Source organism: Sphaerodactylus townsendi, linkage group LG07 (genome assembly GCF_021028975.2).
Source record: "Sphaerodactylus townsendi isolate TG3544 linkage group LG07, MPM_Stown_v2.3, whole genome shotgun sequence".
Classification (NCBI taxonomy): domain Eukaryota; kingdom Metazoa; phylum Chordata; class Lepidosauria; order Squamata; family Sphaerodactylidae; genus Sphaerodactylus; species Sphaerodactylus townsendi.
Genome location: NC_059431.1, coordinates 94,540,489 through 94,558,037, shown reverse-complemented (window position 1 = coordinate 94,558,037; position 17,549 = coordinate 94,540,489). Strand labels below are relative to the sequence as shown.

The window sequence follows — 17,549 nt, the reverse complement described above, 5'->3', positions numbered from 1 at the left end:
AAGGTCACCCAGCAAGTTTCCATGGCAGAATAGGGAACTGAACTTCTGTCTCCCAGATCCTAGTCCAGTATTCCAATCACTATATCACACTAGTTCAGTTTAGTCCTGCTGACAGCCAATCATTCAGGTCTCAGATGGAGAAAGGCCTTTCCCACCACCTGCCTTGTGAGAGTCATAAACTGGGGATGCCAGGATTTGAACCTGGAGTCTTCTGAACATGACAAAAACATGGGCTCTACATTAGGAGTTCTACAAGTGAGCTCCCAAGAGTATCAGACCTTGCACTGAATAGAGAACTGAGATGCAAGAGGTAGAGTTTTGCTAGCAGGCTGCTTCCCCAACCTCAAATGGTTTTGTGGAGAGCCTCTTTTGCCCTGAGTAAGACCTATATAAGTGCCTGTATTAGGTCTGCCAACCTCCAACAGAATTTCAGATTACTTCCAGACTATAGGGATAGTTTCCTAAACCCTGATTCAGGAATCAGGAATCATCAGGAATTTCCTGACCTGGAGCCTGTAGGTTTAGTGGGACAAGTAATAGCTCCATGGAAGCCATTTCAAATTGGGAAATGGTACAAACCTTGCACTTATTATTATTTTTAAACTCAGACATTTATAGATTTCTCCATGGGTTTTTTGGCCCTTTGCCAACATAATAGTAAAAGTACTTTGTGCTGAAGAACCTTGTGGGGGACAGGCAAAACTCAAGAGGTACTTTTAGTGTTTCCGCAAAAAAGATGTTATGGACTACAGTTCCCACCATCCCCTGCCAGCATCATGCTGGCAGGGGATGATGGGAACTGTAGTCCATAACATCTGGAGGGGCGCGAGTTTGATCACGCTGGCAGGGGATGATGGGAACTGTAGTCCATAACATATCGAGGGGCGCGAGTTTGATCATGCTGGCAGGGGATATGGGAACTGTAGTCCATAACATCTGGAGGGATGCAAGTTTGACACCTGTGATCTAATACATATGAAGTCTCCTTACACTGAGTCAGACCATTGGTCCATCGAGGGCAGTACAGTTCATCAACCAAGCAGCAGATCTCCAGAGTCTCCAGCGGAGGTCTTTCACATCCCCAACTACCTGATCCTTTCTTAACTGGAGCTGCCAGGGGATAATATTCTGAAACACTGCCTAGAAAACATCAATTTTCAGAATAGTGTACGTGCAGGGACAGTTCCCGGAGCCACAGAACTCTGCGTGCCGATCACCTTTCTTTGTTTTTTTGATAATGTCATGTAAGCAGTCAGTAAGGAAAGGAAAAATTCTTGATTGGGACAATTAGCCCTGTATATAAAATTCCACATAAAGCGGTATCTGCCTGTTTTGCAAAAAGAACTCCAGGAACTGCATGGCCTCCTGAGGCCAAAAGTAAGAGGAGATCTATTTTTAAAAAGGTTTTGTGATGCTCCAGCTTATCAAGAAGGCACGCAGCAAACCCCTTTGGAGGCAGTGGAACGCTGAATTTGACACTCTGTCCCTAGCTGCTGCAGAGCTTTCCCGCCCCATCTGGACTGGTCTGTAAGGCAGGTAAGAATAATAAACCAGTATAAAATAACCGTAGCATTTCTCAGCAAAGCTGAGAGCAATACCGTTAGGAAATTGGACTCTAGAAGCTAAAATGACCAAACGGAGGCTACCGTACTTTGGTCACATTATGCAACAAGACTCTCTGGAAAAGTTGAAGGCAGCAGGAAAACAAAAAGACCCAATATATGGGTTGACTCAATCAAGGAAGCCACAGTTCTCAGTTTGCAAGACCTGAGCATTAGGCTGTTAACAACAGAACGTTTTGGAGATCATTACTTCTTAGGGTTAGAAGCGATCTGGTGCCACCTAATACATGCACACAAAAACAACAAAAATGAAACGACTATAAATTCAAGGCACCCAACAGAGCAAAAATCTTAGAAGAGCCAATGGCTCTTTTCAAGGGCTTTGTTTTACAAGTTTCTAATCCATATGAGAAGCACAGATCTTCTAATTTCTTTCAGAAGGCTATTCTGTGACATTGGTGAAGTCACAGAAAAAATTGTGAGTGGGCAGAAGTGGAACAGACCCTCACAGGGGTTAGAATGGCAAAAGGCTTTGTTGTGCTGAATTAAGTTGCCACATAGGCTTATACTGGGAGAGACAATCCTTCAGGTATATAGACTCCCAGGTCTATCCTGATATACATAGGTTGTTGAACACAGTTCCCTGCTCTAGCTCTCTGTTTCCAGTTAATTCCCCCAGCTAAAGTGGAGACTGCCTACTTAGGGTAATGGCAACTATGAAGAAAAAGTGTGATGTACCACAAGAAATGGCTCTTAGCTGAAATTCAAAAGCTGACGCAGCCTGCTGAAGTTGTGACTGTTTGAAAAGCCTAATGATGGAGTTAGAATCCCCTAATTACAAACCAGGACTTTATCGAACATGACTTCATAACACAAAATAATCACAGAGCATGAAAATCTCCCTCTGCACTCAGGTAACTCTATTAACAACTAAAAATTAAATCTAAGACGAGTCCCTACTGGCAGAAATGACCTTTTTGATTCACAGTACAAATCTGTTAACATAAAAAGGCCCAGAACAGAACACATTTAAGAGAGATTATATTATTGTGTGGTTACTTTCTAGATTTTGAAATTGGTATGACAAAGACTATCACCTCTTTTCCTGCTAGGTGAAATGTACAATCAAGTCCAGAATTTAGGCATGCTTACTTAGATGTAAGCCTTACTGACATCAGGGAAATGCACTCACAGCTAACTGTGAACAAGGTAGCAGAATGAGAATTATTGCCAGAAGAGCACGACTGAGTAATGGTGCGAGCTGTTGAAACCTGGCATTAGGCTGGCTTCTACAAGCTTCCAGGACACAACCACCTCTTTTGAACATGGTACCATAATGGGCTTTTAAAAATGTCCACTGCAAATCGCCCCCTCCCCCAAGACTAAAGTCTACCATTTAAGGCTACAAATCTAGACAATGTTCTTAAGACTAACAATGCAATCCTAAACCAATTGATTTAGGAGGGTGTAATTCTCTTCAAGATTACACTGACCCATCCTGCAAGCCATTGCTACTACCTACCCTGACTTACTGTGCTGGCTGGGGTTGGTGCGGCCGGTCTGTCCTGTCCCGGCAGGGTGTTGGTGTGGCTTCTCAATCTTAATGGGTTGCTATTGCTGTAGGGAATGTGTGTTCCAATGAATTCCACCACACTTGTGATGCTACCTTTGGTCTTTACCCTAAATGACCAGCAAGAGATTGCCCGAATCTTTCATTGGGGGGAACGTGTTTACATTGTTCTGTGGGTGTGTGAAAGCATTTGAGCAAAACTAAACCACATGTGCTGAGCAGATATCGTTTCTCCATTGAACTCTTGCCAAGCAGTGAACAAAATCCTGTGAAACGCAACAGCAACGAGCCAGTGGAATTCCACTGCAAACAATGTGGTTCTCAAAGGCGTTTGTTGCCTACGCAAAATGCAATTTAACTATAACCTATTTTTGCAAACATTCCCTTGGGATTATTATTTTGCAAGACTTTGTAAAAGGGTATCAGATCTCACCCCAGTCGTCTGCAATGTATCATTTTTGACAAAGGTGTGTAAAGTGAAGATAATATGAGTGCTGTGAAAGTCATATGTTTTGAAATTCACATTAATGTTTTCCTACACTTTTGCAAGCAAGAAAATAATATCTGTTGGGGGAAGGGGGGCATGTTGTGACAACAAGGCAATGAGACGTTCTTCTAACCCCTGCCATTCTAGGCTAAATGCCCTTTGCTCTTGAAGCATAACCTTGAATTCAAGGTTATTTAGGACGGAATGTGAAAGAAGGCATCTTTTCCCATGGAGGCAGGTTGTTGGCAGGGTAGAAAAGATTCCTTAGCTGCAACATATCATTTACCAAGGCCATCCTAGCACAAGCTGCTGGAGCGTGAATGAATGACCAGACCATTGGGAAGTGATCCTGAGAAAGGGCTTGGCAGGAGGCTCCTGCAAGTGGCTGTAGCAGCTGCCTGTAATAGCTACTACAGTCACACCAACACTTCTGATCAAGTAGATGGTCTTATGAGTTCCTCTGGTTAAGCCATGCCAGTGTTGATCTACATATGTCAAAAGCATGCTGGAATATTTGAAAGACCAGGCACCATTAAAAAAAAACAATACGAGGTGGTATCTCTGCGGACCCCAAGTTTTCTTTTTTAAGTTTGGTATGTCTGATGCACTGCAGTGTATTTTTAGTTCTATTCATTTTAGAATGCTATTTGTTTCTATTTCTATCCCTGGGTAATCATTTTTGATTATTTATGGGTTTTCCATATACACTCCCTCCTCTCCACTGTGCAGTTTAGACTGATGCCAATCCCTGGACTTCTAACACACCCAAACCTGGAAAGAGAAGTGGTGGATGACTACCCAGAATATATCTCCTCTGCTGCCTCAGATGCCCTTTCTGATGTATCCAAGACCCCACATCATGGTGCACCATGGGACATGTAGTCCTATGGTTACTGACAATGAAACTACATTTCCTAGGGTGCACCAAATTGTTGAGCCTTGAATGAATCGAGAAGAATGCCCAAGATGTTGAGGGGAGGGAACAGATTCTCTGACCTGCACTAACACTGGCTTGGCCTGGCACAGCAGCCTTAGATGGCACGGTGAAATGAGGGGAGATTCTTTGCCAACCTGCACCAACCCCTGACTGGATTGGGCTAAGATCATAGCAGCATAGTAAGGGAGTAAGAGGAAAACAAACCTGCTTGCCAATTGTTATTATTCCCTCTTAGTCTCACCCTTCCCCTGATATCCAGGAGTTTTCTAACAGACAGCCAACCATCAAAACAAAGAAATGATCCAAACATGAAAATATTATTTTTCTTTTTCTTAAATCTAGAAAATACATTAACATTGATTTTCATTCATTTTCTTCTTTTCTTTTCATACAACATCTGAATCCACACACTCAGTGGTTCTTTTTCAACCACTTTTTACTTGCCACATCAAGGGATTGCCACATCGAATTTAAAACAAGGAGGGGAAGGACATGAATCTTTTTTTCTTGCTTCAGAGAGTTTTATAGCACTGCTGGCATTTGAGATAAGGGGCTCCCCATTGTGTTCATGGTGGCTGGGATATTCTGGAATATACAGTTTTACTTAAAGACAAGGCAACCACAACTTCAGCTTCCTACCTCTCAGTTTCTCAGTGATCTGCCGTGGAAGAGACATTTGTGAAAATTTAAGCAAGCAAATCTCAGGCACAATGTGGGGGTGGGGAAAGCAAACAAGCTGAAACATATGCTTCCCCATATGGCCACCACAGCTAAATAATCCTGTATTCCACATATATCACTTTGGCTAACATCTACAACTTCACAATAAACCCAACCTCTCTTCACGGTTGTTGCAATTTTCACCTCCATCATGGCAGAAGTATAAAGGACAATTCCATAAATGAGAGGTATAAAGACCACAGCAAGTCTCACATTAGAAGCACAGTTCCTGTTACCCATGTTTCTCCGAAAATAAGACAGTGTCTTATATTAATTTTTGCTCCCAAAGATGTGCTATGTCTTATTTTCAGGGGATGTCTTATTTTTCTGCTCCACAGCTGCATGCTCTGGTGTTCTGTTCGACAGGCATGCTTCCAAACAAAAGCTTTGCTACGTCTTACTTTCAGGGGATGTTTTATATTTAGCACTTCAGCAAAACCTCTACTATGTCTTATTCTCAGGGGATGTCTTATTTTCGGAGAAACAGGGTAAGAAAGAAAGCCATCAGAAGAGCCCACCTTTCCGCAGGGGAAGCTGATTATGTGAAGTAGCTTCTAGCACACAGACAGCAAACTGTGGCTTCAGAGGCCAATGTGGCTCAGCACAGAACCAAACATGACTCTTTAGAACACTAAATATTGTCACAACCCCAGACTTGATCAATAAAGAAATCTATGGCTCATTCCGCACATGCAGAATAATGCACTTTTAAACTGCTTTCAGTGCTCTTTGAAGCTGTGCGGAATGGCAAAATCCACTTGCAAACAGTTGTTAAAGTGGTTTGAAAACGCATTATTTTCCGTGTGCGGAAGGGGCCAATATTTCGAAAGTAGAATTCTCATTTATTGATGGCAACCATTGAACAGTTGGTGACTTATATTGTCACAACTCAGTACATTAAAACAGGCAAAGCATTATATCCCCCAGCATAGATCCATCAGGCCCACAACCCTCCCTTCCCTCCCCTGAAGCAAGAAGGTACTGTTTCACACTCACATGCACACACACTGCTCAACAGGTGAGCACTGGGATGAAAACACCACAGCTTCCACTACCCCTTCTGCAGCTGCAGAGATAAGAGCAGATGGGTACAGGGAAACATTCCCAGGCCTGCTTAAGCAGTAAGAATTCAGTATCTAGTTGTATTGGAGAAGGGAATGAGAATGTGGAGTCAATGTCAAGCAAAGATTTATTTATGGCATTAAAGGACTTTGTGGAGAATCTTCAGCAGTTTAAAAAATATCACTACAGAGTACTGGTTTAAATTTTCATAAGCCACATATAAGATACTGGACATATATCAACATGTCTAATTGTCAATATGGTCACATCTGAGGATACTTAAATCTGGAGACTGGGGCCACAGACAGACAGGACTGATCTTTCCAAAAACCTGAGAAAAGCCTTAGGTTTGCAGAAAAATCCTTTTTAAAAGCCCTTCAAAAAGACAGGTTCAGCACTTTAATTAACTTAAGCAACACTTAGTGGCTGTTGTCAGGCAACCACAACAGTATTGTCAACCTTTCTACCACAGAATTTTCAGAACTCAACCAGGTCAGCTGCTTCATACTGTTCAACACCAGCCATCTACAAAAAACGGTGTGATTTAGTGATTAGAATTCCAGACTAGGATATGAAACAAACACTTTGCCATGGAAGCTCTAATCCTCACTTTGTCATCAAGCTTCCTGGGATACCTTGGGCCAATCACACACCCTCAGTCTAACATACTTCACAATGTTGTTGCACATTCCTCCACTTGAGTGTGGGCTCTTCCTTTTGTTCCTGGAAACGATGTTTTCCTCTTCAGCACTGCTTTCCCTGGATGTCCCTTCAAGACACAATTATCACTCATGCCTGAAACCTTATCCTACTTCCTGACCTTACCTCTTAGCTCTTGTACGCTTTATGTACATATACTCATTGCTTAAAATATATTTTGTGTTTTACTAGTTTTATTCTTTGATAAAACCTATTTTAATTACACAATTGCCTGCTCATCTGAGAGTTTTCACCCATGACTGTCCTGATATAAACAGGTTATCAATCCCAGTTACCCCTCTCGCTCTCCAGGTAATTCCTCCAATTAAAGTGGAAACTGCCTACTTAGGGTAACATTGTGGATGCTTGTTAAAACAGTTTTCCTTGTACATATACATGGGAAACAGCCTTGGAAGCATATTGTTTTCCACAGATGCCCTTCATACACTCACATTTGTAAGAATACAATACACTATTACGAATTATGAATTTGGCTAGCCGCTAGCCCATCCTTTGCCAGCTAGAAATGTAAAACTACCTTAACTTGTTAGGCCATTACACTGTAATTCTTGACAGTAATAGAATTCTAATCTGTCAAGTTCTGACCCATCTATTCTGACTGGCAGCAGCTCTCCAGAATGTGGAGGCGTTTCACATCATGTACAACCTAATCCTTTAAACTGGATATGTCAAGCTTTGAACTAGGGCAGGAGTGTCCAACTCTGGCACTTCAGATGTTCACAGACTACAATTCCCATCAGCCCCTGCTGGGAATTGTAGTCCATGAACATCTGAAGAACCAGAGTTGGACACCTCTGAACTAGGGTCTTGGAAAGCAGATGCTTTACCACTGGACCACATCTTCCCCAACCCAAACTCTCATTCACATATGTGCCCACACTTGATATTCTTTTATGAACACAATACTTTATCGCACACAAAACTGTGATACCACGCACATTCTTTTCACACACTAACTTGAGGGTAGGTGGATACACAGGCCTAACGTTAATGTGGAACTGGGCACGTCTTTAAAATTAAACTCATGCAGCATGCCACAGAGCGCAGAATTTCTCGTGACCCCAACTCTCATGGCCCACCAGTGAAAGACGAAAAAATATTAACGTTTCCATCATCACAATGGCCTTGTAATGCACATGTGTTTCCTGGTGCCCATTTCCTGGAGGCAATGTGGTGGAACCAGTGGTGGCGAACCTTTGGCACTCCAGATGTTATGGACTACAATTCCCATCAGCCCCTGCCAGCATGGCCAATTGGCCATGCTGGCAGGGGCTGATGGGAATTGTAGTCCATAACATCTGGAGTGCCAAAGGTTCGCCACCATGGCACTACAGTGTCAGGCTAAGACTTTGCAGACTTAGGTTCAAATACTCATACTGCTATGGGTTAACTCTGGGTGACCATGGGCCAGTTGCCAGTGGCGTACTGGGCATAAATGGCGCCTGGGGGCATGACCCCCTCTCTGTGCCCTTGCAGCTCCCTGTGCCTTTCCCCCACCCCACTTACAGGATCCAGCAGAGAGACCAGGGAGGGCAGAGCTCAGGATGTGTGTGTGGCTTGGATGGACGTTGCGGCAGCAGCCCGGCTCCTGGGCCGGCCTGCATTGCAGCGCCCACCTGGGCCGTCTGCCACAGCGCTCTGCCCCCTGACTCCCTGCAGGGCCTGGGGAAGGCAGAAGCTGGCCTGCAAAGGAGGGCATGGGTGTGTGTGCACACCATTTTGTTACATGTGACAACACTGTGTGCTCCCAGGGACATGGGATACCCCATGTCCCCATTAGTGGCACGCCACTGCCAGTCGCACACCTACATCACAGGCTGTCATTGTGAGATTAATGGAGGAGGGAAGAACAACATTGCAAGCCCGATGGGGAAGAAAAGAAGAATATTTAAATACATAAATACTTCCATACATGCATCTCCATCTTCATATTCCCCTCTTTTTTCTCTTCAGTAAAATTCCCACTGCCTTCTTTTCTGCTCTCTATTGTTCACCTTTTCCATCCTCTCTTCTCCTTTCCTTTCTGTTCTGACTTTTTCTGATCTTTATGTGAAAACCACATCACTAGTTCCATTTTGCTTAGAGTATGCAGACAACAAAAGAAGGATGGGAAAATTGTGCTATAGGCAGCAGGACCAGTCCCAAAGCAAGCCATGCTAAAGTTGTCTCAGTGCCTGATTCTCCATCTTCACTGGTAATTTTTGGGGATGGGGGGGGGGGGCTACTCTCATTACAAGAAGTGAATACAAGTAGAGTCAGATAAGAAGAAGGGCAAAGGAGAATGGCAGATTCACACCCTATCCTTCAGGCAGGCAAACCCACACTACCCTTCTAATAGAGCCAGTGTGTTATAATGGTTAAGAACAGGTGGGTTCTAATCTGGAGAAACGGGTTTGATTCCCCACTCCTCCTGAGTGGCAGAGGCTTATCTGGTGAACCAGATGTGTTTTCACACTCCTACATTCCTGCTGGGTGACCTTGGGCCAGTCACAGTTCTCTGTGAACCCTCTCAGCCCCACCTGCCTCACCAGGTGTCTGTTGTGGGGAAAGAAAGGGAAAGGACCTTGTAAGCCACCTTGAGTCTCCTTACAGGAGAGAAAGGTGGGATATAAATCCAAACTACTCCTTCTTATAGCTGCTGCAGTAAGAATTATCTTTACACACAACTCAAATAAAATTTACTGTATACAGTACTGGCCTCATTTGGTTCCCCATGTCAGATTCCCCATCCTGCACAGACTTGTGAATCGAAATTTTGGCCACTCACCATAATTTATTTCAGTTGATCTTGGACCTATGAAAAATAAAATACTCATTTGTTCCTGCACATTTCACTTCATTTAAAAATTATGTTTAATGTATATATTGATCACGGAAGGATAGGAACAAGGCCCCTCCATGGCAGCTGTTTTGTGAAGGTGTGAAACACACTTTCTTCAAATGCCAAAAAGTTCAGGATCAACAAGTTGGGGGCCCTACATAAAGGATAAAACCTGTCAATGTCCATTAAGCTACAACAGGTGTAATATTTATTGGAATATTTCAATAAATCGAATATTTTCATTTATTTATCTACTGACTTACTTTATTCCCTGCCTTCTTGCACAAATGTGGTCCTGGGGATCTTTTTAGCAGCCTTTCCCCCCCAAAAGGAACCCAAAGCAGTTTACACTATTTTCTCCTCCATTTTCTCCTTACAAGAACTTTGTGAGGTAGGTTAGGCTGGAGGGGGGCGGGGGCGGAGTGATTTGTGAAACTGGCAAGGGAGAGGAAAGCACTGAGGATCGCAACCAAATTCCCACCAACCAGACACCAGAGCCAATTTCCAGGGGGTTGGCTCGTCCAGTGAGTAAAAACTGTCACCTGCAAAGGCGTCTGGACTTAGGAAGGATCTTTCCAAAGCTCATCCTTGCAAAGAGTCTCTCTCCCTCCCGCTCATTCCCTTTGCAATTCCACCCTCCCTGCATGCTTTCCTAAGAGCCATTTAAACTAAATCGCCACAGGCAGCTCCAGCAAGGTCACAATTGCGAGCCGGAGCGCGCCAGGCGGTAGAGGGCAACAAAAACTGCGTAGATGCCCCAGAAACGGGGCTGGCTCGGGACGCCGAAGTGCGAAGACTGGCGCCGCTTTTTAGGAAATGGGCGGCGAGTTGCTCAGACAGCCCGGAGGGAACTGCGCCCGGCCGCCGGAGGTCACGCAGCACGCAACGGGCGAGTGGTTGGGGAAAGCCCTTCTGGCGGGCGCGGCGCACGTTTTCCAAGCACCCGTCTGTGCAGATTCAGACGCGCGCTAAACCGCACACCCACAATACACTATTACTACGATACACTATCATTTCTAGTTTGCAGATTCGTACCTATTTCCTTGCGAAATTGTTGGTTTCCACCCTGATCTTTTCCCCGAAGACTGCAGGCGATCCTCCGCTGTTTCATATCTACTGCTGCAAGTCCGGATGCAATTCCCTTTAGCAATTCTCACGGGGGTGGTCCTTCCCAAGTTGTCCCACCCATCGTGTGCACATGCACGTTTACTTGGGAGCAAGCGACCCTCCCTGATTTTCTGAGAACTTCCTTTAGCAAATGTGCATGGAGTTAGTGGCGTCAATCCTAGGAGTTCAAACAGATGTCCTCCTTAGTTTAGGACTGCGGTTTTCATGCACGGATCCTGAATTTTCTTTGCTACTTAAGCCCACCCCCTTTTTCCGTCCCGGTGCCGCGTAACTCGGTAACCTCCTCGCTCGCTTGACGCTGAGCAGGTGGTGCTGGTTGATCTTTTGGCACGCAAGAGGCTCTGGCTCTTAATGCATCGCCCCGCTTGGAGGGTGCTGGCCCGGGATCCAAAGCAGGGAGGCCCACGGGACTTGCACGTGTAAGGTTGCAAGGGAAAGGCAGCTCCGTTTTGCACTCAAAGCAGCGCGGCAGCAGGCGGAGAAGGCGAGCCTGCCTGGCAGACGCTGCGGAGGGATGCCGGAGCACGGGCAACAAGGCGCGCTCCATTGAGCCGGGCGAAATCGCTGCACGGTGTAGGAAGATGAACTAAAGACGCCCCCTGCAAAATTTTCCCTGGGTGTGGAGTTTGCTTTCCCGCCATCTCGCTTTAACGATCCTTCTCAGAAACCACAGCAAGCATCCTCTCTCTCTCTCTCCCCGCTTTATTGCTTAGTGGGACCAAAAGATCCAATGACCCAACCAGTTGGCAAGCCATGAGACCCGACGACATCAACCCTCGCACCGGACTCGTGGTGGCTCTGGTCAGCGTCTTCCTCGTGTTTGGTTTCATGTTCACGGTGTCCGGGATCAAGGGCGAGACACTGGGCGACATCCCTCTGCTGGCCATCGGGCCCGCCATCTGCTTGCCCGGCATCGCAGCCATTGCCCTGGCCAGGAAAACCGACGGCTGCACCAAGTGGCCCGACTCCAAGTGGTGCCCCCCGGGCCGCGGCTGCCGCAAGAAGCCCAAAGACAAGGACGCCCTGGAGCTGCTCAGGACCCCCTCCGACCTGGAATCGGGCAAGGGCAGCTGCGATGAACTGGCCAAGCAAGCCTACACTACCCTAGGCAGGAAAGCCATCCCCGACGGAGCAAGGGAGGATGCCATCCCCGTGGCCCAGGAGGGCAAGACCTTGCTTCTCAAAGTGGACCAGGAGGAGATGCTCAGGTACTTGGAAAACTGCTACCCGGAGATGCCCGGGAACGTCTTCGTGGCCGAGGGCGGCCCTTGCAGTGCCTTGCACCAGCCGGACTCCCCGGTCTTGCAAGGGGCCGCCGCCGGGCCAGCCACGGAGGACAACCTATTCGTGGCTCCTAAAGACAGCATCATCGTCTGCTCCTACAAGGAGAACAGCCCTTACGACAACTACTGCTGCTACATCAACCCCAGCGAGGAAATCTGTTCAGATCACGAGACGGGCGTTTAAAAGCACCACCGGCCACTTTTCCTCTCATGAGACTGTTGTTTGGCCAGGTGCGCCTGACAGTAGCAGACTTTCTCAACTTCTGGCTCTGAAAAAAACAAATCTATCTATATACATATAAGTATTGGCTCCTTTTGCACTGCATGGGACAATCCTCAGCTCTTAACTTTCAAGCCTGGTACGTGACTGAAACGCAAACCTTTTGTGCCTGAAATACTTTGTTCCATTCTCCCTTTAAGTAATAATTAGCATGTTTAAGGAGGATCGGTCCTTTTTTATTATTAATAACGATTAGGATGGTTTGTAGGGCCGTCTTCGGTTGGAAAATGTTGCAGGGATTGGGGATGAAAATTTCATGACAGTTCATGTCAGGGCAGACTTCAGTATTTAGGGCCAGACTGTTGGGATTCCAGGACTGGGAGGCTGTGGGAGCGTGGCTGGGGCAGCAACATAAATCACCTTTGTTTCTCCCATCCATTTCTGTATTCCACTCAGAAGCCCAGACAGGCATGGGAATCAGGAGGCAGCACAGAATTGAACAGATTCAGGGTGTAATTAAAAACAACCCCTTCTTTATCTGCACCAAATTACAGTCATCACTAATTTAGCTTGCTGCTAGAACTCCCTATTTTGTTTTGCTTTGTTCTGGTGCATCTAGTCTACTGTAAATGGCCTCTGCTTAACCCAAAGCAGCCTAATATACTGGCCTGAATCAAGAAACCAACACCGCATTTCCTCTTTCTCAAGCTATGTGGTCTGGACCCACACTGCCCCTACCTCCCCTGTGACTGATTGCGCTGCCAAATAACTATTCTGAGGTTCCAACCATGGAACTCCACTCCATTCTTCATGGGAAAAAGAGAGTGTCCTGTATTCTCCCTCTCCCTTGACTTTTGCAAGCAATAATAGGAGGTTGGTCACCATTCAGAAAACTAGATATTTTTATCTGTGCTTAAGGCTTGTTGCTGGTGGGGGTGGGGTATGTATTTTTCATCCTCTTGAAGATCAAATGGGCAAGTTGAGGCAGGTCAACCTACATTGCCTGCAGTGTGTCCAGAACCTGAGAAAAACTCAGAGCAAACAATTGACCATACATAGTTCCATGAAAAGGGCAAATATTATCCTCCCCTGCTGTTAAGGAATCTGCTCCTTGAAAAGCATGTCATGAATTTGGAATCATGAGTGTTTTTGATGGTGTTTATATATTACATCCTCCTTCTATGATAATTCTGGAGGAGGATCCACATTAGCCAATTGCAGCAATATCACATTCAAGTCCAAGGGAAGCTTAAAAGTTAACAGAATTTATTTCCACATAAGTTTTCATGAGGTGCATTTGAGTATACTACTGGACTTTTGCTTGATCATCCCTCTGTGCTGTGGCATTAATCTGAAATCTAATGTAACGTTACATATCCAATTTTAAACTTCGATCATAGGGTTGGCTTTATAAAATGGAAGAGAACATGGTTTGTAGAAATTTGAACAGGCAGATTGTCTCTTCTTTTGACAGATGAACTGCACAGCGGAGGACATTTATGAGGATATTTTAAAAGTTCTTCATTTTGGAATTTTATGTAGGAAAACTGAATCTATTGAAAACAAAAGTCTTCTGGCAGTAAAATAAAACAGGAGTCTATTGGCACATTTATTGTGACATAGGATTCCTAACTTCCTAATTCTCTACAGCCAAAAATCTGTTTGGCTGCCTCAGAGTAACATAAATCCATTTATGATATTGTATGGTGAGAACCCTATTACAGCATTCACAATGACTACTTTGAATGTATGGCATGGACTGATTAAAAGATGGCACATGCCATAGTCAAGCATCATCTAAGGACTGACCAGACTTGCAGTGAAGGATCTTGGTATGGGGTCTTATGTGGCTTTTTAATATTAAATGCTAATTCGCTTTCCCAGGCAGCTGTTTTAAGAATTCAGGAGGGAGAAGAGAGAGTGTTTATTTAATCCTTTGATCTCCGGTGTCTTCTGTGATTTAAACACTTCTGTAAAAATGTAATTGGCTATTGTGGGGAAATACATGAGTTCATGTGCCACAGTCTGTAATGTCCTGCAAGTGCCAATTTCAGCCTTGGGGAGATATTTTTAAATCATAAAAGAGTCATAGAAGCAAATAGGTAAATATTTTCTTTCGCACCTCACTGAGCAACTGAGGTTGCTAACAGACTTGGAGAAAAATGTCCTTTCCCTTTAATAAAGGCTTAATGTGCAGAAATGGGCAGTTGAAACTTTTCATGGCATGGAGAAAAATAGCATCACCATTAAGCCATTATTAAAGGAGCAAGAGTTTTTTTTCTTCAGGCAGTTGGCAGCCTTAACCATCAGACTTTCTCCACTCTTCAAAAGCAGGCTACCTTGGATTGCAACTTACCTTTTGAAAAAACAAGGAATAGCCCAAACTTGATCTTGCATACCATGTGTCCCCCTGCCCTTCTAAATTCCCACTGAATATAAAATACAGTGTTGTTCAGGGGCGCCCATAGACATACATGTGTATCAGGAAATTGTGATTTCCCCCCCATGTAATTCAACATCTAGTATCATCTCCCAAGAGATTTGGCAGACATGTTGGCCAGTGAATGAAATGATGATTTGGTATCTTTCTCCTTCCTGATAGTTCTATTTGCCTTTCTTAAGAAGCACTATATATAGTGTTATTAATAAAAGTCAATTTGTCTTTTCCCATTAACAAACACACACACACTGCAGAATTCTTAAAAAGACTGAAACACGGGTTCAGAAGAAGCTTGAGGCATGGGTGGTAACATCCCTAGTTTCTGGCCAGTCAGAGCTAAGTACAGTTTGTTTTTACTATTAACTCACAGAATCAGTTTCCTTTAAACTTTATTCAGGAGAGAAATGTGTGTGGGTACACAAATTGTAGAGCACTTTCTTCCACAGTATTGCTCAAATTGTACGTGTATCTCCACAGAGTGTGGAATTTACTACCACAGGATGTGATGGCTGTCAGCAATTTTTTTAGAAGTATTTGCAAAATTGCCCTGATCAGGATAGCCCAGGATAGCCTGATCACATTAGATCTCAGAAACCAAGCAGGGTCAATCCTGGCAAGTATTTCAGAGGGAGACCTCCACGGAATGTCAGGGTTGTGAAGCAGAGGCAATTAATGGCAAACCACCTATGAACATCTCTTGCTTTGAAAACCCCCACCACAGGTTGCTTTAAGTCATATGCGATTTGATGACAACCCAACCCCCCTAACCCCCCAATTAGAGAAATTGTGAAGGTTGCTTCTGACTTCCCAGGGCAATTGGGTAGAAATAGAATGCTAGATCAGATGGATTTTAGTTGATCGTGCAAGATAGTTATGTCCTTTCAAAGAAAAGTTTGCTGTCGCAATACTTTGGCAAAAAACAATTCTCACTGTTGACTTCCATTGAAAGTGAATTGGGTCTTTCTAAGAAATCATCACATATTACATAACTTTCATCAGTGTGGTGACGCTAAATGGAGATAATTCAGATCTGAAATTAGGACCATATGGGCTATAATAAAACCATTGGCATAATCCAGCCAAAGCGAAGCAGTTTTTTGGAGTCCTATGGTTTTCAGTTCCTCTGTTGAATACATGCTTAAATATCTCCAGTTGAAAACAATGGAATTTCAAAATGTTTAATTTTTAGCTGGGCCATTTGTCCAGATATTTTTAAAAATAAAATGCAAAGAGCCTGGAGGTTGGCATTTTGGCATATTTATACGTGATGCATCATTGTTTACCCCTCACGATCACCATGATGGAAAGAAGGATTTGTCATCTCAGCACAAAAACGGATTGCGTCAGCAGGCCTTGCAGAGGCTACAGGGAATGAATTTGCAAATTCAATGCATATTATGTTTCTGTATCATATGGGCAATATATCTGTAATATCATATTTGAGATTTTATATATGTTATATATTTAATCTATGCAGAAAGTCTTCCAAGGGTTAAAACAAAGAACAACATATTCAATAAATTCAGAGTAATTTGTATTTTATCAGCCTCTGTAAAGTCTGTCCAACCTTGGGTTTCTGTAACTGACCATGGAACTCCGAAGAGCTACCTGATTTTAGAAATGTTAATACTGGCTCAAGCTTCCTCAAATATCATTTGTTCTAGATGGGTTATTTTTATTTATTTTATTTATTATTTTATTTTTAGGTCGCCCTTCCTGCAAAGGGCTCAGTGTAGCTTCCCACAGTAAATCAACAAGTAAACAATAAATACAAACAGTAAAGTTAAATTATCCCTCAATCATCCCAACCTAAGGGAAGACTTCAGATTTTTTTCAACCATGGTGTAGTGGTAAAGGGTAGCAGATTCTAATCTGGATAACCGGGTTGGATTTCCTATTCTTCCACATGAATGGTAGACTCTTATCTGGTGAACTGGATTTGTTTCCTCGCTCCTCCACATGAAGCCCGCTGGGTGACCTTGTGCACATGATGCCATTTAGCTGATGCACAAGGGATCTTGGGCTCTTTTGGGGCTCTCTGTTTTTAAAAAAATGTTATAGACAGTGCCTTCAGGGGAGATTATCAAAGGGAGAGATGGTGATATTTGCCATGGCTATGATTTTTCCTTCATGTTAACCATAAAATATGTCTTGCCATTTAGAAAGAAAGGCAAGCCACACAGTACTTGCATGCTTACAGAGGATGTTCCAGAGAAAAATAAGTTAGGTCTCATGTAATGGTGCTGGGGGAACTTAGAATCATTGGGGCAAACCCATGCCTTAAAGTAGCTGGATCTTCTATATTGTCAACCCCCCAACACATATCAGGTAATGGTGTGCCTCCAAGAAAGAATCGGAACAGACAGGCCTTGTCTTATTGTGACTATATCCATATGAAGTTGCACTGTAACCATTGGTCCATGTAGCTCAATATTGTCCACTTGGACTTGTGGTGAGTTTCCAGGTTCTTTCTAAGTACTTCCTACCTGAGAAAGAGCCCTTGTTTTAACATCTGGAAACACATCCAGTGTGAAGACTGCTTTGACTCTGGGAATACCGGTATATGGCAGAGGTGGTCATATATATGGAGAGATGATCG

At 44.0% G+C, this 17,549-nt stretch overlaps 2 protein-coding genes across 4 annotated transcripts in view; one reads left to right on the top strand and one right to left on the bottom strand.

Moving 5' to 3' along the window:
* LOC125437113 (SUN domain-containing protein 3-like) overlaps positions 1 to 11,339 on the bottom strand; it is a 104,083-nt gene extending 92,744 nt beyond the window's left edge. Inside the window, exons 1-2 of one of the 3 annotated variants that reach the window (XM_048504485.1) lie at positions 10,915 to 11,339; positions 9,826 to 9,852 (exon numbers count right to left, since the gene is read on the bottom strand). Coding sequence is in view for 1 of the 3 variants with exons in the window: in XM_048504483.1 (XP_048360440.1) it covers positions 991 to 1,013 (23 nt within the window). In the remaining 2 variants the exon portion in view is untranslated. Of the gene's footprint in view, positions 1 to 990; positions 1,029 to 9,825; positions 9,853 to 10,914 lie in introns of those variants that run through there. The other 2 variants (XM_048504484.1, XM_048504483.1) reach the window with 2 other exon arrangements.
* A 143-nt stretch (positions 11,340 to 11,482) lies between these two features.
* TMEM215 (transmembrane protein 215) lies at positions 11,483 to 16,469 on the top strand. The gene has a single exon (XM_048502650.1). It carries the CDS (start codon positions 11,761 to 11,763, stop codon positions 12,472 to 12,474), a length of 714 nt encoding a protein of 237 aa, XP_048358607.1. The 5' UTR covers positions 11,483 to 11,760; the 3' UTR covers positions 12,475 to 16,469.
* The last annotated feature ends 1,080 nt before the right edge of the window (positions 16,470 to 17,549 follow it).